The 21,395-nt window shown below is 41.5% G+C and overlaps 1 protein-coding gene across 1 annotated transcript in view; it reads right to left on the bottom strand.

The window, feature by feature from the left end:
• GUCY1B1 (guanylate cyclase 1 soluble subunit beta 1) overlaps positions 1-20,770 on the bottom strand; it is a 45,261-nt gene extending 24,491 nt beyond the window's left edge. The window contains exons 1-2 of the mRNA XM_079990453.1: positions 20,753-20,770; positions 20,096-20,169 (exon numbers count right to left, since the gene is read on the bottom strand). Of these exons, the coding sequence (XP_079846579.1) occupies positions 20,096-20,169; positions 20,753-20,755 (77 nt within the window). The 5' untranslated portion in view covers positions 20,756-20,770. The remainder of the gene's footprint in view (positions 1-20,095; positions 20,170-20,752) is intronic.
• Between the last annotated feature and the right edge of the window lie 625 nt (positions 20,771-21,395).

Raw genomic sequence — 21,395 nt, 5'->3', positions numbered from 1 at the left:
CATACAATCCACAGACAGCAATCTTAAATTATTTGAAGGCAGTCTGGAATAAACAAACAACAGAGTTGGTTTTCATTTTATATCAGCAGTTAATATACTAATAGGGATGCGGGTGGCGCTGTGGGTTAAACCACAGAGCCTAGGACTTGCTGATCAGAAGGTCATTGGTTCGAATCCCTGCAACGGGGTGAGCTCCCGTTGCTCGGTCCCTGCTCCTGCCAACCTAGCAGTTCGAAAGCACATTAAAGTGCAAGTAGGCGTTTCCGTGTGCTGTTCTGGTTTGCCAGAAGCAGCTTAGTCCTGCTGGCCACATGACCCGGAAGGTATACGCCGGCTCCCTCGGCCAGTAAAGCAAGATGAGCGCTGCAACCCCAGAGTCGGTCATGACTGAACCTAATGGTCAGGGGTCCCTTTACCTTTACCTTTGACATACTAATTGCTCAAAACTGGAAGATGCTCCCTCAATAATACCTTGAGAAATTATTTTAATTTTACCAATTTTAAAAAGTTTGGATAGTGAAAGAGATAGTGTCTGATACTATAAAAATTTTTCAATATAGAAATGAGAAATGGATAATAGTTGGATTGATTTTCTAATTTTGTAAGTATAATGAAGTCTGCAATGTACTGTTGTTCTGTCTGCTGATGAACAGATAAAAGGAAAAAATAAAGTAGGCCAAGTCCCAGCTCTTTGGTACTATTAATATCATTATCCATCACTATCCTGTGGACAGAAAGCAGGTTTTTTTGCAGATGGAAGGCAAGTTTCTTAATTCTCTCACATGGAAGATGTATGTTCAGAAACATCCAGGTTTCAACCAACTGAAGAAGAAATGGAGCAAGAGAAACAAGTCTCGAAATGGCTGTATCCCATTTTAGCATGTGTGTGTGTGAATAGTAATATGAGCCACCCTGCTTTTCAGGTGCTATAACACAACAGCATTCAGCCTCACCATTAAGGAGAAGTAACAGAATTTAAAACTTTCCCCAAACTACAGTATGAGGAGTTGTTTCCTTAATCACTTGGCAGTATTACAAATGTCAAGATGTGCTTAGGAGCTTCACTCATCCATATCCCAGACATTCCACATTTATCAGCTGTGCAGGGCAAGGAACTTGCATTTTTCCTAGCAGCAAAATGCTGGGGAAATGCTATTTTCCCAGAGGAGTGTTATGATGGAAAAAGACATGTTCACCTCATTGCATATCCCATTTAAGAAATATTTTCAGCCATATTATGTTCATTTTGGTCAGAAATGACCTTTTTTATATAAAAAAAGAAAATGATACTTTTAAGAAAGCAAATGTTAAAAACAATAGCCACCATAAATGGAGTTAATTATTAACTTGCAGGCTCCTGCATCTGCTTCCATTGTTTTTTTTCAACCAATAAATCAGAACACACAAGTAGCATGGCATGAAAAGCCACAGCTTTATTTATGCAAACATTTGGGGCTGAAAGTAAGGCAAGGCAGCAATGAACCCAGAAAAACATGCCACTCCCAAAGAAAAGGAATCAGTTGTAATCATAGTAACTAACTTTTTTGTTTGAGACTGGAACATGTAGAAGCATGCCCTCTCCTCCAAACATGTTGCCCTTGGGCCTAATAAGTTCCATCAGTGATTTCATACAACTCACTTCTATGTAGTACTTGAGCATCAAAGAACTCTCATCTGACAAGCAAAAAGTTGTTATCGCTGGAAAGTACTCATCAAAAAGGAAAGATTGCTTGAGCAAATTGTCAATGGAAAAATTATTTCAGTTTCTTGGATAAAATGCTGGCCCAGAAACCATCTCAGTGAAGCCTGAGGAATTGCATGCAGAACTGCACAAATGAGCGATGCCCCAAGCAGAATAGGAATACATGTAGAAAATATAATACAATTCTATAGAATAGCTAGAATACACAAATCAGTGCTGACATATGATCTCACAAAGAATGCATGACATAAATAATTCACTGCCCTCCAAGTGTTGCCAGGAGTGTGGAATGAGAGGAGCTTACTTTCCTTTGCAATGGGAATGTCCAGAGAAATTGTGGTTTGCAGTTTATAGGAGTTTCTCAGATATGATTTAAACAAGTGCTCACCTCTGAATATTTGCTAGCATATCATGGGCCATTGAAAACATATCTCTACATGAATTTGGTGTTATTAAGAGATTGTGGGCATGGAGGTAGCATGTAACTGGGAAGTATAAGCAGGTTATGCTGCTACAGGCTGGCTTGCCAGGACATGGCAACTGACACTGTCAGAATGATTAACTCATCAGAATAAGCTGGACAGAACTTCTTAGAAATATAGAGTGGTATTTAGATATGTTTTACTGTGTGCATCTTTCCACACTAAAAAAAAAAAAAAAAAAAACTTTGTAAGAGTTGTGGACATTAGCTGTTTGTTGTTATGGCCAAAAAATAGAATAAAATGCATTGGGGAAAACAAAAGAGAAGGAATGAACAGTTATCACAAGCAGGGTGGTTATATCTATCCTCTCTCAGTGATTCCTGAACCTTAGCAGACTGTAGACAATCTCATCCTACGTCATCACAAAGAATGTGGGACTAACATTTCATTTAGCCAACCCTTCATATCATTGTGTCTGCTTTGGAATGAGCGTCACAATGTAACGAATCAAGGGCACTGTTTCTGAAGTAGATACACACTTTCTAAATATTTTTAAATTGTGGGAACATGTACAGGGACAAGAAGCATTAATTGTTTGCAGTAAGGGTTTGCATAGATAAAAAACGATGGGGGGGTGTACCAAGATCCTGCAGAATACTTAGGGCAGGCATTGCAGATTGCTGAAAGCAAACTTGTAAAGGATGACTGAACACCTCTGCTTTCCACACAATCACGCACACATATGATTTCCCTTCAACGATCCTATCTAGTCCATGGATTAGAGTGATCAAGGGGGAAGCATTTGTGTGTGTGCGCGCACAGGAACAGGAGGGAGTTAGCATTTTTTGGCAAAGGGTTGCATCTCCTTCTGGAGGCTATGTGCCAAAGTGGGTGTGGCTCCCCCATGTTCTAACACACACACATCAGGACATCAATAACAGGACACACACAAACACACACATGTTCAACTTCCTTCCCACCCCACCACCATTTTCTCATTATACCATCTGGGATACAAAATAAGTCCAATGCAAGACCAGGTGGCTGTGAGACTTCGGTTGTGAGCAACATAAATAAAAAAAACTTGGTCTTAAATTAAAATACATTTACACTAGTTAAGTATGGCTATAATAGTACTAGCATTCTGTTTATGTGTAAAATGGCCCACAACAGAAATTCAATGGCTAAACCCAGCAAAGCTTTTAATTTTTATTTCATGTACTGTCTGCTTTGGACTTTCCACGGGAAAAAGCATTTTTGTTTGTTTTGAAATGCATTGCAATGTTTCTGAAAAGCTACTCTTGGGAACATGGTGCAATTCCCACTGATTATAATAGGAATTGCAGACTAAAATGCCAATCTGGCCAGTTGGCTCATGTGGTCCTGTTGATATTAATGCATTGGAGCAGTTATGGATATATAATCATAAGAAATTGAGAGGGATAAGTCGAGATATCGTGCACAACAGAGGGTTTTATTCAGGCCTGAAGAGAGTTTTCAAAACCTTGCTTGGCCACAACCACATTGTATCTCTCATATTTGGTTCACTCGGGATTAAAAGCAGACTCACTGGGGGCAGAACACCAGAGAGTGGACACTTCCAAGGGCAGAAGAGGAGAAGGTATTCTTGTCAATCTCTCCTTCTCCCTGAAACTCTTGAAAATATCCTCTGTATGATTGGGATACCCCTAGAACAGTCTGAGAGATGATGGAAGGAGCAGTAGGGAACAATCTATGAAAAGCATCTCCTCCCTGGGTCCTACTTCCATAGGGAAGCTCTAATGGATCTTGAAGCCATTTGCAATGAAAGGAGCCCTTGAACCTGCAGAAGGGGAAGTCTGGATCCAAACCTAAATACTGTATTACAAAGAGAATATTAGCAATATTACCACATGAAAAGATACATGAAAAAAGCTTGCCATAGAAAGTAAGGCTGAAATCTCAAAATAGAAACTTTTGTGGGGGTCATAGTCTTCTGAGATTTCATCCATACTTTTCAATGCAAAATATCTTCAAAAGTTAGTGATAACTGTGGTGAAATATTGGAATCCTTATACACTGAGGTAATAAGATCAGTAACTGTGATTGTCTTAAGATGCTGGTTCAAAACTACCCTTGGGCAGTAATCTTTGGAAAACTCCCATCTGCAGCTGAGGTTGGTTTCTCATAAAGTTCATCCAGTATAGTAGCAAGCTTTTAATGTCTACGTGTGGGAGGTTTTCTTTTAAAATGGCTGCCAAGTCAAACAAATAGAAAAACAATGTGATTTATGATTGGTGTCATCTTTCTTTTCAAAACAGGGTGTGCTTCAGTGCTTAACTAGATTAAAGTACAAAAAACCCAGTAAATGTATATGGAAGGGGGAGGGAGCTTAACAACAGCTCTAGAAAGGCGAACAAAGGAGTTTAACTCCAGATCTCTGTACATAATCAACTTGTCTTTTGAAAACACATCTATTTTTGAGAATATACTATGTTATTATGATAACCGTGCTGTAACTAAATACAATGTATTGGCTCTCCACAATGTACAAAATATCTGCAAAGTATTAGACTATATATATAGTGGAGGTATTAATTTACAACCATGAATAAATAGTTCACAACTGTTTTCAAACCCTGTAATGCTTTTATATGTCACAAGAACATGAGAATGAAAAAAGTAACAGGAACTGATTGTTTTCATAATTGCCTTCTAGTTTTCAGAATGTATCTGCTAAAACGCTAACAGGAATTAGCCATTAAAAGGACACAGGACTAGCAAGGCCAAGAGTAATTAGGCATCTTGCAGACCACGTCTAACTCATCAAGGCATTTTCTCTTGGCCCCCACTCTCCACAGCGGGGGGGGGGGGCAAGAATTGTTCATTTAGCTTTGAGGATTTGGAGACAACAGAGTTCAGTTGCAAGTTTGGATATGCAGCATAATTTCACTATGTGCAAAAAGGATGACTTCAGGTTTCAATCCTAAGTACATACCCTGGGAAATAACCTAATGAGACATACTCCTTCTCCACATCATTTGCTCAGCATCCAACCACTTTTTCTTTCAGTGCCCAGGTGATTTTGCTGCTTGAAGCAGAGCTCCAAATGGCAACCCCCACAGCCAAGATAAACTTTCAAAAGTTCAAACATCACTTTCTACCTTCACCTGTTCCCTAAATTTTATCACACGTAGCAGACTGTTTCTTCTTACTGTATGATAGGGCTGTCCTCATTTTCTTCCAATTTATCTGATTTCTCCCCTACTTCTAGATGTTTTGAAGCTTACACTGGAAAATGCAGAGAAAGCATGAGGGTGTTTTATCTGCTGGAGGTTACATGTTCACATAGTGGTCATGATCTCCTCTCCAGAAACCATCACGCTTGTGCATTTGTACTAAGGCAAGGTCTGGATTAGCATTACATGTAAATCAATTTGCAGAACTCACTTCAATGGACACAATTCAGACAAAGCTAAGCTCATTTAAGCTGTATTAAAGTCAGTGGGAGGGCTTTAAAATATGTGACCAACTCTCACATTGTAAATATGGGACATAAAAGTTCTTAACTTTGGTCGGATGAAATCATGCAGGGGGGGATGAAAATACCATTTTCAGCTGAGGTCAAGCCACTCTGGTTGTTTTACTGTAAAGTAAAACTTTACTGCAAGTATCCAAACACACAAATAAGATCGCAGTATAATTTTTTTGCTGTACAATTGTCAAACTTCAGAGCTTGCAGTGTTTCTCCTTACTGTGATTTATGGTTATGTTAGAAGCTTTTCAGTCTTGTGACATATAACCTTGACATTTTATCTATAATACATTTCCTATTCACTATGAAACTCCCTACAATAACTGTTTAATATAAAGAGGAAGAGCTCATTTGTAGCAATGCTCCCAAGAGGGCAATTGCAACATAGAATGGCTACAATGTAAGAAGGGTAAAAGAAAGTGCTACAAACTTCATAGATGTGAATATATTCAAGCTTCCCTGGAAAAACTTACGTACTATGCTGCCATGAACAATTAAATATAGCACAGAACTGTATTCCCTTGCAATTAAACTTTTCCTGCGTATGTGTATGGCACTTAAAACACGTTCTTTAAAAAAAATAAAAATCCAAGGTTGCTTTTATATGTCAGGCATTGTTTCTGTTGGGCTTTTTGCCACTATTGTGTGTAAGTAGCCCTTGTTGTTCAACAGATACTATCATGCAGCCATTTCAAATCAGGTTTCTAAAAGTCACCTCAATTCAGATTAATGTTCACCTCTGAATAAACCCCAAACAGACCCAGATGCATGCATGTAACATAACCTCATGTGTTACAGACTGGCTGCCAGAAGAATCCAAACTCACCACATTGGCCGAATATCTTCCTCCTTTGTACAGAAGCAGAAAGCTTTGCATCTCACTGTATGTGCATGGCACTATATTTGGATCTCACTGACTTACCAACAGCATGGTAATCCAGAAGGCAAAACGATGGAGGCACAGCATTTAGAGGTCATCAACCATGGGAAGATACGGAATTTGAAAAACTTTAACGTTGGTCACTTAAGGTCTCTCTTTGGGTTCACATTGTGAAATATTGGGTGATCTCTGTATATAGTGTGCTGGAGTACGATACCAGTGCTAACACCATAACAATAACACACGTCTAAAGGTTAGTCATTCTGTTACAAAAAAGGTTTCTTTTCCTGCCATCCCAACGCAACTGTTCCAGACCTTCCTCAGCATGTTGCTACAGCCAAGGCACTGAGTTTCCACATGGACAGCTTTAGCACAATTCCCCACTTGAAGAAGCTCACACTGGGCAAATAGGTCTTTCAGCCTAACTGATCTCAAAGTGCTGTTGCAAAGTTAAACTACATATCTCTGCTCTGAGCTCCTTCTATGAAGAATGGAATGCAATAATCTATATATTTTTATTTTTTTTAAATAAAACACCAGTTTAGCATCATCAAAAAGGAAAGCAAAAATAGGGCTATCCACTGATTAGCATCACCAAGGTGCAGAGTAGAGTGAGCTGCCCACGACATGTCACCATCCTTTTCTTGATTACTAGAGGAACAAACTGCATTCATTCATTTCTGTGAGAAAGTAAAGTGCTGCATGTCTGGATGCTTTTGCAATGAGAACAAAACTTGACCTCTTCTCAACACTGGGCTCCCCAACTTCAATGAAAAGGACACCTCAATGGGCAGGGAGCACAGAAGCCCAATGGATTGCAAGCCTGCATTCCTCATCTGTCAAAATGGCAGGCATTTTGCTTGCAACTAAAATTTGAGAATAATGCCTGAATTCTACATGGCAGACACATACTGGAGGTCACAGTGTGGCCCTGAATCAATGCCATGGGTGACTCTCCATAAATACCACTTGGGGAATTATGCTGACAAAAGCAAAGGATGGCAGGGTTTCAGTACCTGCCATATTGTGTAGGAGAGGGGAATTCAACTTCTATCAGTTTGATATGACAAACTGCACCAGCCAAAGCTCCCTTTACACAATTGTTAGAGCTACAGAAGCCCTGTTCGCTTTCACCTCCAGTTTCCCCACTGGTAGGTCAAACACAAGGTCATATATGTTTCATTAGCTGGGTGTATTGCTGGCCTCATTCTTAAAGGTTCTGTAAATACTGTAAACATTCAGTTAGTGGAAAAAATTATGAGTAACAAAATTAAATAAAAATGGGAATCTGTCCAAGGAACTGACTTTCTGCATAAAGTAAATAGTTCTATTTATAACACTCAGAATGCATGGCTATTTTTGCTGGTTCTCTGGACTGTGCATGAGTGTGCTTAATGTCGGCTTTCAAAATCATATAATCTATTGATTATTTTAAAAAATCAGATGTAACATATAAAATAAACTGTGTGTTAATATTCCAAACACACATTAGCTTCCTTTATAAAACAAATTAATTTAAAAGAATGCTTCATTAAAGAAAAGAAGAGAAGAAGAGGAGGAGGAGGAGGAGTTTGGATTTGATATCCCGCTTTATCACTACCCAAAGGAGACTCAAAGCGGCTAACATTCTTGTTTCCCTTCCTCCCCCACAACAAACACTCTGTGGTCTCTTCCAACTCTATGATTCTATGATTCTAAGTGAGTGAGGCTGAGAGACTTCAGAGAAGTGTGACTGGGCCAAGGTCACCCAGCAGCTGCATGTGGAGGAGTGGGGAAGCAAACCCAGTTCACCAGATTACGAGTCTACCGCTCTTAACCACTACACCACACTGGAAACCATATTTATGACTCTTCTGTAATAATAGTAATCAGTCTGCAAACATGGTGAATATAGGAAGAGCCTGGTGATGAAGCCAATGGCCCATCTGGCCCAGCCCCCTGTTCCTGCTGTGGTCAACCAGAAGCCAATGAGAAGTGCAAAACCAGGGCCTGAGTGCAACTGCACTTTCTCCACCAGTGCTTCCTAGCAACTGGTTTTCAGAAGCACACTACCTCTAACATTTGAGGTAGAAGCTCACCATTGTGGATAATTGGCATTGGTAGCCTTAATTATCCATGAATTTGTCTAACCTTTTAGAGCCATTAAGCTGGTGTCCATCACTACCTCTTGTAGGAGTGAATTCTATAATTTTATACACACTGCATAAAGAACTTACTTTCATCTGCCCTGACTCTTCTACCATTCAGCTTTATGGGATGTCCCCAGGTTCTAGAGTTATGAGAGATAAAAAACTTCTCTGTCCACTTGCTCCACCATGCATACACACTCTTTCATGACTCATCTTACACTCTTTTTCTCTAAATTACCCCCCCCCCCCAAATGATGCTGCTTTTCCTCACAGGGAAGTTGCTCTATTCCGTTGCTCATTTTTGTTGCTATTTTCCAACACTGCCAAGATCCTTTCTGAGGTGAAGCAACCAGAACTGTACACAGTATTCCAAGTGCAATCACACCACAGATTTGTAATGGCATCACGATACTGGCAGTTTATTTTCAACCCCTTTCTTCATGATTCTGAGCATGCAATTTGCCTTTTTCACATCTGCTGCACACTAGGTTGACATTTTTATTGAGCTTTTCACTATGACCCAAAGTCTCATTCCTGGTCCAACACCACCAAATTTTCATGAGCATTGAAAATTTAGCTCTCTCTTTTTTTGTCCCAGTGTGCAGCACTTTAAACTTGCTTACACTCAGTCAGAAGAATCTTTTTGAAGCTCTTCACTACCCCTTTTGGTTTAATCCACCCTAAGCAAATTTTCTACCTCACTGCTCATTTATGAGCAAGTCCCAGTATCCACCCTTGGGTGACTCCACTTTCTACAATAATCCTTTCAATTGGGAAAACTGTCCATTTATTTCTACTCTCTGCTTCCTATTTCTTAACCAGTTACTGAGCTAAAAGATAGCCTTTCCTCTTATTCCACAACTGCTAAGATAACTCAGGAAATCTTTGGTAAGGTATTGTGTGTGTGTGTGTGTGTGTGTGTAGAGCTTTTTGAAAGTCTAAGCAGATGGTGTGAAGTGGATCACCTCTATCTATACGCTGGTTGACAGTATCAAAGAACTCTAATCGGTTACCAAGAAAGGACTTTAGCAAGACTTGTTCTTCAATATGTTTGAGAGTTTTGTCTTTGTTAATACAGTACTTTTCAGCAGTTTTCCTGAAAGAGGCATTAATTGGCCAGTAATTTCTGAGGTCCCTTCTAGTTTTCAGGTATAGAGGCTGATCTTAGGAACAAGCTACAATTTTTTGTTAGAAGATCAACAATTTCACATTTGACTTCTTTAAGAACTCCTGGGTAGATACCATCTGGACCCAGCAGTTTGTCTTTTTTGTTTTTTAAGGCCTATAATTTCCATCTATTGTAGCCATTATTTGCCTCAGTCCCTTAGACTCTCTTCCCCTGAAAGTCATCTTCCAGTGTGAAGACAGAGGCATGCAAGAATCCATTCAACTTCTTGCAATCTACTTACATTTCTTCAGCTAACTTTTGATTCCATATCATCCCAAGATGGAACTGTTTTCCTAGTCAGTCTACTGCTACTAATGCATGCAAAGATTTCTTGTTTGTGTGGTCTTTGTTTTAGCAACGTGCTCCTCAATTTTTAGTTTATATTCCCTTATTGTCTACTTGAATTTCTTTTGCCAAACTTTGTGTTCCTTTTTGTTCTCCTCATTTGGAAAAGATTTCCATTTTCTAAAGGAAGCCTTCTTGCCACATGGTGTATTTTATCTTTTTCAATATCAGAAAAATGCAAAGTGACACTTGGAAAAAATTCATCCAACAAAACACACAGGTTCATAGCAAGGCTTTGTGTGGAATATTTATTTTAATTCTTGGTGATTGAAAACATTCAACCAATGAAGCAAAGCTGTTTCCCTACACCAGTATCTTACGATAGTGTATAACATGTAGGGAATTGCGAAAAATTTTTTTATTAAGGAGCGGGAGAAGGTGTTGAACAATGATATAAAACGTTCACAGTTTACCATGATTAAAGAATGAATTACCACGCCTGAACCAAAACAAACATGTTTTTTAAAAGTTTATTTTAATGTGCTAAAAGGAAGTTTTGAGAGGCTGCTGGTAGGTAAACATTTCAATCTCATGCACCCCTTTCTGGGCAAGAGTGTTTTCATCCCAAATTTCATTGAACCAACTGTCCTGATTCAGAGCTTCATAAATGCTGCTATGAACAAGAGACCAGCTGGGTATATATAGGTTATCTCAAACTGCTATTGCTGTATACTGTTTTGGGATTTCTAGTTAAAAGACATATATAAATTATATGAAATGAATAAATCAAGTGATAGGGATGGAAAAATATTCACCTTGTTAGCTACGTGCTTTAAAATCTAGTAATGCTACATAAGAATTTATTTGTACAGTTTCTATTCCTGTATAAATTCCCAAGTACTGAATGTGGACTCTTTATATATATATATATATATATATATATATATATATGTATGTATGTATATCCAGTCGTGGGAAAATAGGGGGAGGGGATCCTGATCTGTGGGAGAGTCAACTGTATGAATCCATCAATTCCTTCTTTGCCCATGATAAACTGCAAGAACTGGATAGTTGGCAAAATATTCCCTATTAATATGCTCATGGGTAAGACTGATTAGACAGATAAATGTAAAGTTTAACACCTTAACCCTAACAGATGCTCACTAGTAGCTAATTAAGTCAAGCAAGAGCAGCTCTTTACAGTCTGTACAAGTTAAAAGCTAGATAGCCATTTAGTACATGGCTTGTAGCCCCATGGAGAGTTCTCTTACAGTGAAAATACAGGAGGTTGCCAAACTGTGGATATTTATAGCAGGTTTCTTGTGCTACAGGATCAAGTCAGGTGCAGCAAGCAAATAAATCTCAGCTGCTTAAAAGCACTCTTTGTTACAAACATCCAGAAGCAGAATGGGGTCAACAAGCACTTCTAAAATGTGAATGAATTTGATGCTTCTAAGGCAGTGTGACCCATCCAGAATGGGCAACCCAACCTCTTCAAAACTGCATGTTAATATAATGCTGAACACATTAATATTACGTAATAGAAGCTATCAGCAACTGTATGTTCTCTGGCTCAGTTTTCATCTGATCATAGCCTCCAGGTACTGGCTTAGAACTACCAATAATGCTTCTGGATCAAGACAGCAACAAAAATACTTGGTGTCATCAGCATACTGATACCACATTCCGAATTTCTGAATGATGCCACATAGGATACATCACCTGTTGTGAAAAAGTAGAGACCGTAAATGCAGTCCTCCCCAAGTCCAACTCAGCTATTTAAATTTCATGTACCAACACGGAGGGAAAGAGGAATATTTCCCCTGCCCTTGCTGTTAGTTTTTACACATTGTGATTCTGCAAAGAATTTTGAACCTCTGAACATGGTTCAGAAAGAACCCAATGGCTGATGGTATCAACTGAGCTCTTTAAGACTGCAATCCTATACACACTTACCTGTAAGTCTCACTGAAATCAATGGTGCTTAGCTCTGAATAGACATATATAGGGTTGCAGTGCACATCTTTAAATGTTCAAAGTTAAAGTATTAAAAGTTTAAAAATGGAATTAACCACATTAATTTAATCAATATTTTATTGCTGAGGAATCAGAAAATGTGGCTCCTTTGTTACACCCTAGAAACTTTTCTAGCCATTATGGACATGACTGATTAGTTAATATACCTGTTTAGTAAAAATAATTACAAGTCAAGGAAGACCACAGGTAATATTCTTTTCCAAAGAGCAAAAATATGCATTATATTGAGCCTAGATATACATTTTCATCTTTTTTGGCTAACTGCTACAATGAAATGCAATTTAAATCTACTTTCTTTCTGCCACAGAGAAGAAATGAATTGTTCTATTGATGTATTCAGGATGGATTATTCATAGCCATTAAAACTGCATTTAAGTTGGGCACAAAGTAAAAGACTACAGGCAAAAATCCTACTCACTCTTCCAGTGCGTGCAGATAAATTATGCTGGGGAGTAGTAAATGGAGCAGTTTTTTAAAATTCAGCTGAAACACAGTGACTTCTATAGTCCCACCAAAAATACCCCTTTGTAGATGAGAATTGTAACAATATTATAAACATCAGAAATTGAATAGTTTTTGTATCTTTTTAGTATCCTTTAGCATATTTGAATTATCAAATATGCAAGATGCCAGTCACAAGAAAAGGGAGCTTCTCCCCATGCAAATAAATTGCAAATGCAGGGAGCCAAATCCATTTTGGACAACAATGGGGGCCTGAAGGCTAAAGCTTCTGACTCCCGTGTGAGGGTTCTGATACAAATTCCTCCCCATGTGTTTGCAATTTACTCTAAGAAAGCCATTCACACAACTGAGTGGAAGAGCAAACTTTCACTTGTGTAATGGGACTTCTCCTACCTCTGCAGTCAATCCCTCCCCCAACCCTCTGGAGAAGATTGCAGGGGATACGCAGGCAGGAATCCATTCCACCAACAATGTCTGCTCCATTGGTTGATAAACACTGTTGTATTTCCTCCATAGTTCGGAGATTGCTGCAGCATGCAGATGAGTATACTCTAGTAAACAGGAATTGGATATGCTGTCACACTTTTGCATAGCTGTCAACTTTTCCGTTTTCTTGCGAAGAATCCTATTCAGAATAACGGAATCTCCCTTAAAAAAAGTGAAAAGTTGACAACTATGCTTCTGTCAATTTCTGTGTGCTTCTAAAACATTTGAGACACGTCGTGTAAGGAAGTTCTCAAGCCCTCACACAAACCCCAAATGCACATCTTACTGCAGAGCATCACCTTGTCATCTACATATTGCTGAGGTTTGTACAAAACACAGTTAGTTGTATTAGAAAGTCTTGGAAAATTTAAACACAGAACTCTTTTGCATTTTCAGCAGAAGCAAAATGTTTTTTATGTATAGAAGCCTAAACCTACAGACTATTACAGCTGGGCAAATTTCCCCAAGTTCCTAAAGACTAAATATGACAACTGTACTTTAACAAGCTACTAAGATCCCATCATACATATCTCTGTTATTTTGGGAAGTGAGCAGGAGAGGATGCTAAATCCCTTTTTATTACCATTACATTTTCACTGTGGTCAGATTTATTTTTTAATGAAGAGAATTGATTGCTTGCCCTTATCACTTAAAAAGGCATGAAAACAAAATTCAACATATAGTGGTACCTTAGTTTACGAACTTAATCCGTTCTGGAAGTCCGTTTTTAAACCAAGGCGTGCTTTTTCATAGCAGCAGGGGACTCAATTTACAACTGGAACACACTCAACAGGAAGAGGAACATGTTCTGCTTCCATGGCAAAGTTCACAAACCGAAACACCTACTTCCGGGTTTTCAGCGTTCTTAATCCAAGTTGTTCATAAACTAAGCTGTTCTTGAACCAAGGTACTGCTGCATTACGCTAAGTAGTAAATTAAGCTAGTCTCAACTGGTGCCAAGTAAGCAGCGTGCACTATTCTGCAACTTTAGGCCAAAAATAACAGACACTGGTACAAAATATGCAACAGCCCTAGAATCTACATGGAATCAGGGTCATTCCTGAGTATGATGAGTTTAGGACTACCAAAGTATTAGGTCTACTCATGTTCAAATAACACATGCAAGGGACGCATGCTCTGCCCCCCATCCCCAAAAAATTCCATCTGTTTCACTCCCAACATTCACATGATGATTTTGAACATGCTTAGAATCCTCCTTCACATCTTTGTGCATTCAGAAGTGGAGCTACCAACGGGATTAAATGCATGTGACAGGGCTGGTGCATGCAGCCCTGGTCTCCTTTCATGTGTTCTTTGAATACATGCAGACCAATTATCTGAATAGGACTTTCAGATAGTTGTATCCAACTAAGTTCTACACAGAGCAGACACACTGAAATTAATGGCTCTAAGTTAGTCACTTCCTGGTTTAACTATATTTTAAGTTGTCTGACACATAGACATGGCAGGGGAAGGAACATATGAAGATAGCTTACTGAAAAAAGCTAGTTAGGACAAGATGGGATCTCTTTGCTCGCCATGTTTCAGGGTCAAAAAGAGCAGAGTACCAAATGAAACGAAATCTTCAGGGATTCTGTTATGAAACTCAACCCTGGATGCTACTGCTCTAGCCAAACCTGATTGCTATGTCTCCGCTGTTTCCAGCCTTCCTTCCTGAGAGTGTTTCTTGGCAGAATGGTTGTTCTGTGGTTTCACACATCTGGATTTAATCTGTTTTCTGGACCTTTGCTTGCATGCCTTTGATCTTGATGTGGCACTTCTTGACTATGGCTAACTACGTCCAGCTAGAAAATTCTAGGAGAAATTCTAGCCTTTGATCCAGCTACATCCTGATGCAGTGAGATCAGGTGGACTATAAATATGAAGATATAAATAAACATAGTTTTGTCATGAACTTCCATATATAACACTTCAAAGACAGAGATACACTGATATTCCTTCTTTTAAAAATATGGTTTTACATCATGGAAAAGGTTCGAGGGGGGTGGCAATCAAGTGGTGTATAATTTTTTTATGAATAAGATAAATAAAAATTTATTTACAGCAAGATCAAGTCTAGAAGAAGCCATCAGAGTTCTTAATTACCAGATGTGGTCAGGTAGAAGAGAAGGAACAAAGAATGAATCTGGAGAATATTGAAGTTATTCCATACAGAGACAGCCATCTTGGTAATGGGATCCTATTGCTAGTAAATCAGATGTGCTTTTGGACTCCATAAGCACAAGTAATGGCACTATAAGACCAAATGACTTTCCAGCTCTTGAGGACAATGGGCCAGCGAACCTCTAGACCAGGAGTTGTCAACCTGGTCCCTACCACCCACTAGTGGGTGTTTCAGGATTCTAGGTGGTCGGTAGGTATAAAAAGGTTGACTACCCCTGACCTAGACTGTAACTTAACTTAATAGTTGCATGAAGAATCATTTCTACTTTGTGGGGTTTCTCCCATCACTAAATGGAAATTTGAGAGAGACCATTAAGGCTAAGAGACAGTGGAGTGAGAGTACAAATTAAATTTAAAGGTAAAGGTAAAGGTACCCCTGCCCGTACGGGCCAGTCTTGACAGACTCTGGGGTTGTGCGCCCATCTCACTTAAGAGGCCAGGGGCCAGCGCTGTCCGGAGACACTTCCGGGTCACGTGGCCAGCGTGACATCGCTGCTCTGGCCAGAGCCAGAGCCAGAGCCGCACACGGAAACGCCGTTTACCTTCCCGCTGGTAAGCGGTCCCTATTTATCTACTTGCACCCGGAGGTGCTTTCGAACTGCTAGGTTGGCAGGCACTGGGACCGAGCAGCGGGAGCGCACCCCGCCGCAGGGATTCGAACCGCCGACCTTTCGATCGGCAAGCCCTAGGCGCTGAGGCTTTAACCCACAGCGCCACCTAAGCTGCAACTTGGCTACAGACATTCAATATGAAATAAAATTTGGTATCATCATCTGTGTGTGTGTGTGTGTGTATCCATCTATCTGTGTGCGCACAGAGATAAAATTATTGCTTTATTGTAATTTCGAGGTAAGTAACTCTGGTACCATGATGTAAGTCCTAACTTAGTCAGTTTGAACATGATGTATAAGGAGTGGCTGTTATAGATTTTTTTTAAGTACATTTTTTTATTTCTGCCCCTTAGGGGAAAAAAATTCTTTGTTAGCATCAATATAGTATATGTTCTTGTGGTTGGTCATGTCTGAAGCCTGAAAACTGTATTATTTTGAGAATTTTAATGAAACTTAGGCTACACATCTACCTGGAAGAAAGCCCCACTGAATTAATGTTACCTCAGAGAAAACATACATAGGATTGTATTGTTATTTCTTATGCTAATGACAGACTTAACCAGCTGAAAATATTATCATATTATCAACTGTAATGACTACATTCAGCTATAGCCAAATGGACATCTCTATGCATTCCTTCCAAGAATTAAGGTAGCATAATTCAAATCTAATTTATACCAGGCTTAGCTCAAATTTAGTTAAGAAAACTGAAGCATATATCAGAAACGTGTCAGTTCTTGGCAGGAATTAAAGCCATACACACTACTTCATCACTATTACAATTCACGTCAGGAAAATGAGAGTACAAGAGTTAGAGACTACATATTAGAAATATACAGCATAGTTCACTTACTGCAGGGGGGGAAATAATCTCTCAAAGGTGCTTATTCAGCACACTGCTCACAGCTACAAGAATACATAGGTGTTATGCTATCACAAGAGAAATACATTTGCCTTGTCTGCCAAAGTGACATGTGAGAAAGAGGGGCACAGTAAATAGCATATAAATGCTATTAAATATAATAAATAATAAATTCAGTGTGTTTCTTTTGCTCTTGTCCTGACTCCTGCACAATCTGGCAAAATCCTTCCATCTTCTCTCCATAATTCTTTCTCTTTCACCACACCTTCAGTGTCAGGGGCCTGACAATTTTTGATAGATTGTAACTGCACGTTATGAAGGAGGGTGGGAGCAGTCTGACTTTAGGAAGCAAGGTTCACAACTGTATCACCATGCAAATCATGGGCAAGCTTGGCAGAATCAGGGAAGCATGTGATGGAGCAGCATCCACCTATTCTTTCCCCTCTTCTGAAGAACCTCTGTAAGTAGAAGCAGTCATTTGGTGGAACTGAAACAGGAGGACATGAGGCTGCATACACATGGTTTTTTCTAGACTCAATGGAGACTGAGTGCTTGTTTTTCCTACATAGTCCACACGCAATCTTGCATAGTTTGCCCCTGAAATGCACTTACTGAGAAATGAGTTTTGTTCTGAAAATAAAAGCTCACTGCAGATTGCCCCACAGTGTGTCCATTTGAAAACAAATTAAGGCTATGGGTCTCAGCATCGGGAGATGGGCCAAAGGCATTTTTGGTGGGCATAAACCAAGATGTTGTGGGTGGGCCTATACCAAGACTGCAATCACCAGTTCCTTCTTCGTTTACCGGGGGTATGCATAAGGAGGAAAAGGCATGGATAATCTAATCAAGGTGAGTGTTATAAAATGTATATCAAGTAATCACATCACCCTTGTTGCCAGCAGCCTCTAGCTCAATTTTTATTGAAAGCAGCACATTCTGAGGATCAGAATGATTTCAGACTGAGAAGAACTACAGTTGTATCTCTGCTTACGTATCCCTCTGGATACGTAAACTTCGGGATGTGAACGCGGCAAACCCAGAAGTATTTAACTGGGTTTTGCAGCGCCCATGCGCAGAAGCACTAAACCACACTGCGCGCATGCGCAGAAGTGGTCCTCTGGTTGCGAATTCCTCGGGGTGCAACCAAACCTCTGGAATGGATCCCATTCGCAACCGGAGGTACCACTGTACATTTTTCTGCTACAAACGTTAGTATGTATGGAACTGTATGGGAATAGGAATAGCACTTCCTATTTGCTTTTTTTAAAAAAAAAAACTTTCTCTCTTCACCCCCTGCCACTCTCTTGCAGGATCATGATTGATAAATGGAGTCTGCTGAGATTCTGGGAAGGCAATAAAAGCACTGGGATGGCGTAATTGCTCTTCCATTCCTCTTTTCCATCCCTTTGGATGGAAAAAAAAAAGTGAATGTGAACAGAGTAGATTTGAGAGACGATGTATCACTTAAGTTCTTCTCTTTGACACACTTTCCTTGCATGATACTTAAAGTAAGCTGATATTTTTGTAAAGCAAGGTTGGCCCCCTGGACTGACTGTGCTATAGTGGCTGACTGGTATTAGACATGCATTCTGCACATGACCAAAGGCACTGATTAAATACAAAATGGTGATTCTGAGAAGCTAGATGCATCTGTGTGTGAATTCAAGATTACGTGTTTATTTAAAAAACTATTTCTGCATCACTGTTCATAAAAAATTTCAGGGCAGTTTATAACAACTTTACATAAAACCATACAATAAATATCATGTAAAAAATTAAATTCAGAAATCAACAAACCATGGTGGGAAAATGTATTCTTAATTGTTTGCATGAGGCTGATGGAATAAAAAAGTTGTTAGCATCTGGAACAGGTAACTTGATGGACATGGGAACCACCCATCGAAAGAGCCTCTATCTTCGCAGAATTCAAGCAGGTTATTGGCCCTCATCCATTTCACCATTGCATTTAGACACCAGCCCAGAGCTTTCACAGCCTCTGAGTCAGATGTTATGGAGATGTAGAGCTGTATGCCATCAGCATACTGATGACAATGTGCTCCAAAATTCCATATTTGTTCACTGTTTCAGTATATGCTTCTGAATGATGTCAAAGAGGTGTTTTTGTTTTAAATTCAGTAATGGGGAAATGGAGATCATTCTTGGGAATTAATACAAAGAACAAATCTGCAAGGCTGTGCAGATAGCATAATGCATATAGCACAAGAATACCTCTTCACCCTTATATATGCATAGCAAACTCATGCTTTCAATTACTCATCTCACATTTAAAAGCCCTTTTCAATTTCTGTGAACTGTGCAACCTACATGGAAGGGAATGTGGATTTGATTGAAAAGCATCCTCTTATATGCTTATATTGTCTTGGTGCTAATCTTCAACACTCACAAAACATGTGTGAAATCAGAGAGGTTGCTGAAGAATAATTTACAGGCCAGTTCTATGAAGAGCCCACAGTAAGATAATAATCATGATCAGAACCAACTCAAACATCATTAAGCTTTCAGATTCTCCCAAACTCGTTTTTGTGTGTATATTAAACAATGGAAGCCCCTCCTTTTTAAACGCACGCAAATACGGCTCCCCGTTTTGCTTTTAAAAACTTCAAGAAGAGTTCCAGAGACCCTGCAATCCTTGTGTTTATGACCTTTCCTGTGTTTTTGATAAGTAAGGTATGAGTTTACTGTGACTTTTCAAGGCTTATTTTCCTTCTCAGCTGGAAATGAGATGGATGGCCATCTGTCATGGATACTTTAGCTGAGATTCCTGCATTGCTCGGAGTTGGACTAGACGACCCTGGGGGTCCCTTCCAACTCTACGATTCTCCAGCCGAGCACAGCGGGGCTTGCGCGCCCCATAGGAGCCTGGGGCCTGCCCTGAGGTCTGGTGGCCGAGGCGAGACATTGGGTAGTCGACGGCCCTCCTCTCCTGGAAGGCAGCCGCCGTGGGAAGTGCGGCAAGTCCGCAGGCCGCCTCCTCCTCCTCCTCCTCCTCGCGGCCCACTTCGTTTTCCCACCAGCTGCGGAGCCGGGCCTCGTGGAGGCGGCTGGCTTCGCCTCTTCCCACGGGCCCGCTGCCGGCTGCGAAGACCCGGGAGACCAGGGCCGCCCTGCTGGCCCTTCGTCTCCTTCTCTCTCTCCCCCGGGAGAGACTTCCCTCCCTCGGCCTCCTGCCGGCGCCCCTTCGGAGCGTGAGAACCCGGCGAGGGGGAAAAGAGTCCCCTCAGGAGGAAGGCGGCGGCGGGAAAGGTCGCGCCGTTCCCTCACAGGGCGCGGGAAGAAGGAGAGGGGAGCCGGCGCGCGCGCCCTTCGGGCAGGTGAAAGCGGCGCCCACTTACTTGATGTCCTCCCAGACCTCGGGGCCGTAATTCCGGATCACCAGAAGCTCCAGAGCGTGATTGACGAATCCGTACTGCCAAAGAGGGGGGAAAGCGGGAAAGCCGCGTTGGTGGAAAGCTCTCAAACGCGCAAAGTGGGCGAAGCTTATGATGTGCTTGTGCGTGGAAACACGGGGACGAATCCGGGTTGGGTTCGAGAAACGGGGAAGAAAGGTAGGGATGGCGGCGATTATTCTCTCCCCCGCCTCCCCACCCCCCGTTTCACCTGCTCCAGGTGGATGGTGCTTACAGGAGCGCCTAGCTTCAGGCAAAACCACAAAGCCAAGGAGGGGGGTTTGGAGATGGGTACCAACCCGGGTACTTCCTCTGCAAGGGAAAGGAGCGGGGTGCCAATATTCCCCCTTCACACCCCCGTTCCTCTTCCAGGTGGACTGTGCCCAGGAAAGAAAAGCGCGCGGCTGTGGGGGAGCCCCAACTGCGGCCGCATCTCCCCGCTCGCGACCCGCTTTGCACTCCGAAGCTATTCCCGTCCCCTGCGCCGCGCTCCTTATCGCGCATCCTTCCCTTCCCATCCCTGCCAGAATATCCGTTTCCCCCCTCCCCGAATAAAGGCGACCCGGCAGCCTGTGGCGCATCTGCCTCTCGCCTCGCACTCACCATCGCGCCTGCCCGAGCGCCCCTCTGCGACCGCGCGGTGACGCCGCCTCAGCAGCAGCAGCAGCAGCAGCAGCAGCTCCGTGAGGGGATATAGGCAGGCGAGGAGGAAGACGAGGACGGCGGCGAGCAGGCGAGCAGCGGCTTCTCGCGCCGGCCTCCCTCGATGCGCTCTCTTGAGTGTCACCGGAACGCAGCCAATCGCGACGGCGGCCCGGAGGGTGGCTTCCAATCGGAAGCAGAGGAGGGAATTCGGATGCTGCCGGGGTGGGAGGGGGGAAGGGGAGGGGTGGCGAATGATGGGGAAGGCAGGGCAATGCGGGCTGGTGGCGACAGTGCTGGGAGAGGCGACACCAGAGGCAGAGACGTGATTGCCTTGACAATGGGGGGACGAAGGAGACGCTTCAGCTGATGCAAACCAGGCTGCCCTGAAGTCATCCTGAGGGATGTGCGTGTGCGCCCAGGGCCAGATTCCTCTCGCTCTCTCCATCTCTGTTCTTGGCTGCTTCCCAGGGACTTGCTCACCTGTTTGCTTTACTTTGATTAATACATCGACTCACCTTTCTAGTCAGTGGCTTTTCTGAGACTTGCATGGTAAATATTTAACAGGCACGATTGCTCTTCCCGTTCCCACCGGCTTCAGCAT

The sequence above is a fragment of the Podarcis cretensis genome (genome assembly GCF_951804945.1).
Source record: "Podarcis cretensis genome assembly, chromosome: 9".
Lineage (NCBI taxonomy): Eukaryota > Metazoa > Chordata > Lepidosauria > Squamata > Lacertidae > Podarcis > Podarcis cretensis.
The sequence above is the reverse complement of the archived record's forward strand: the minus strand, read 5'-3'. Positions and strand labels throughout refer to the sequence as shown.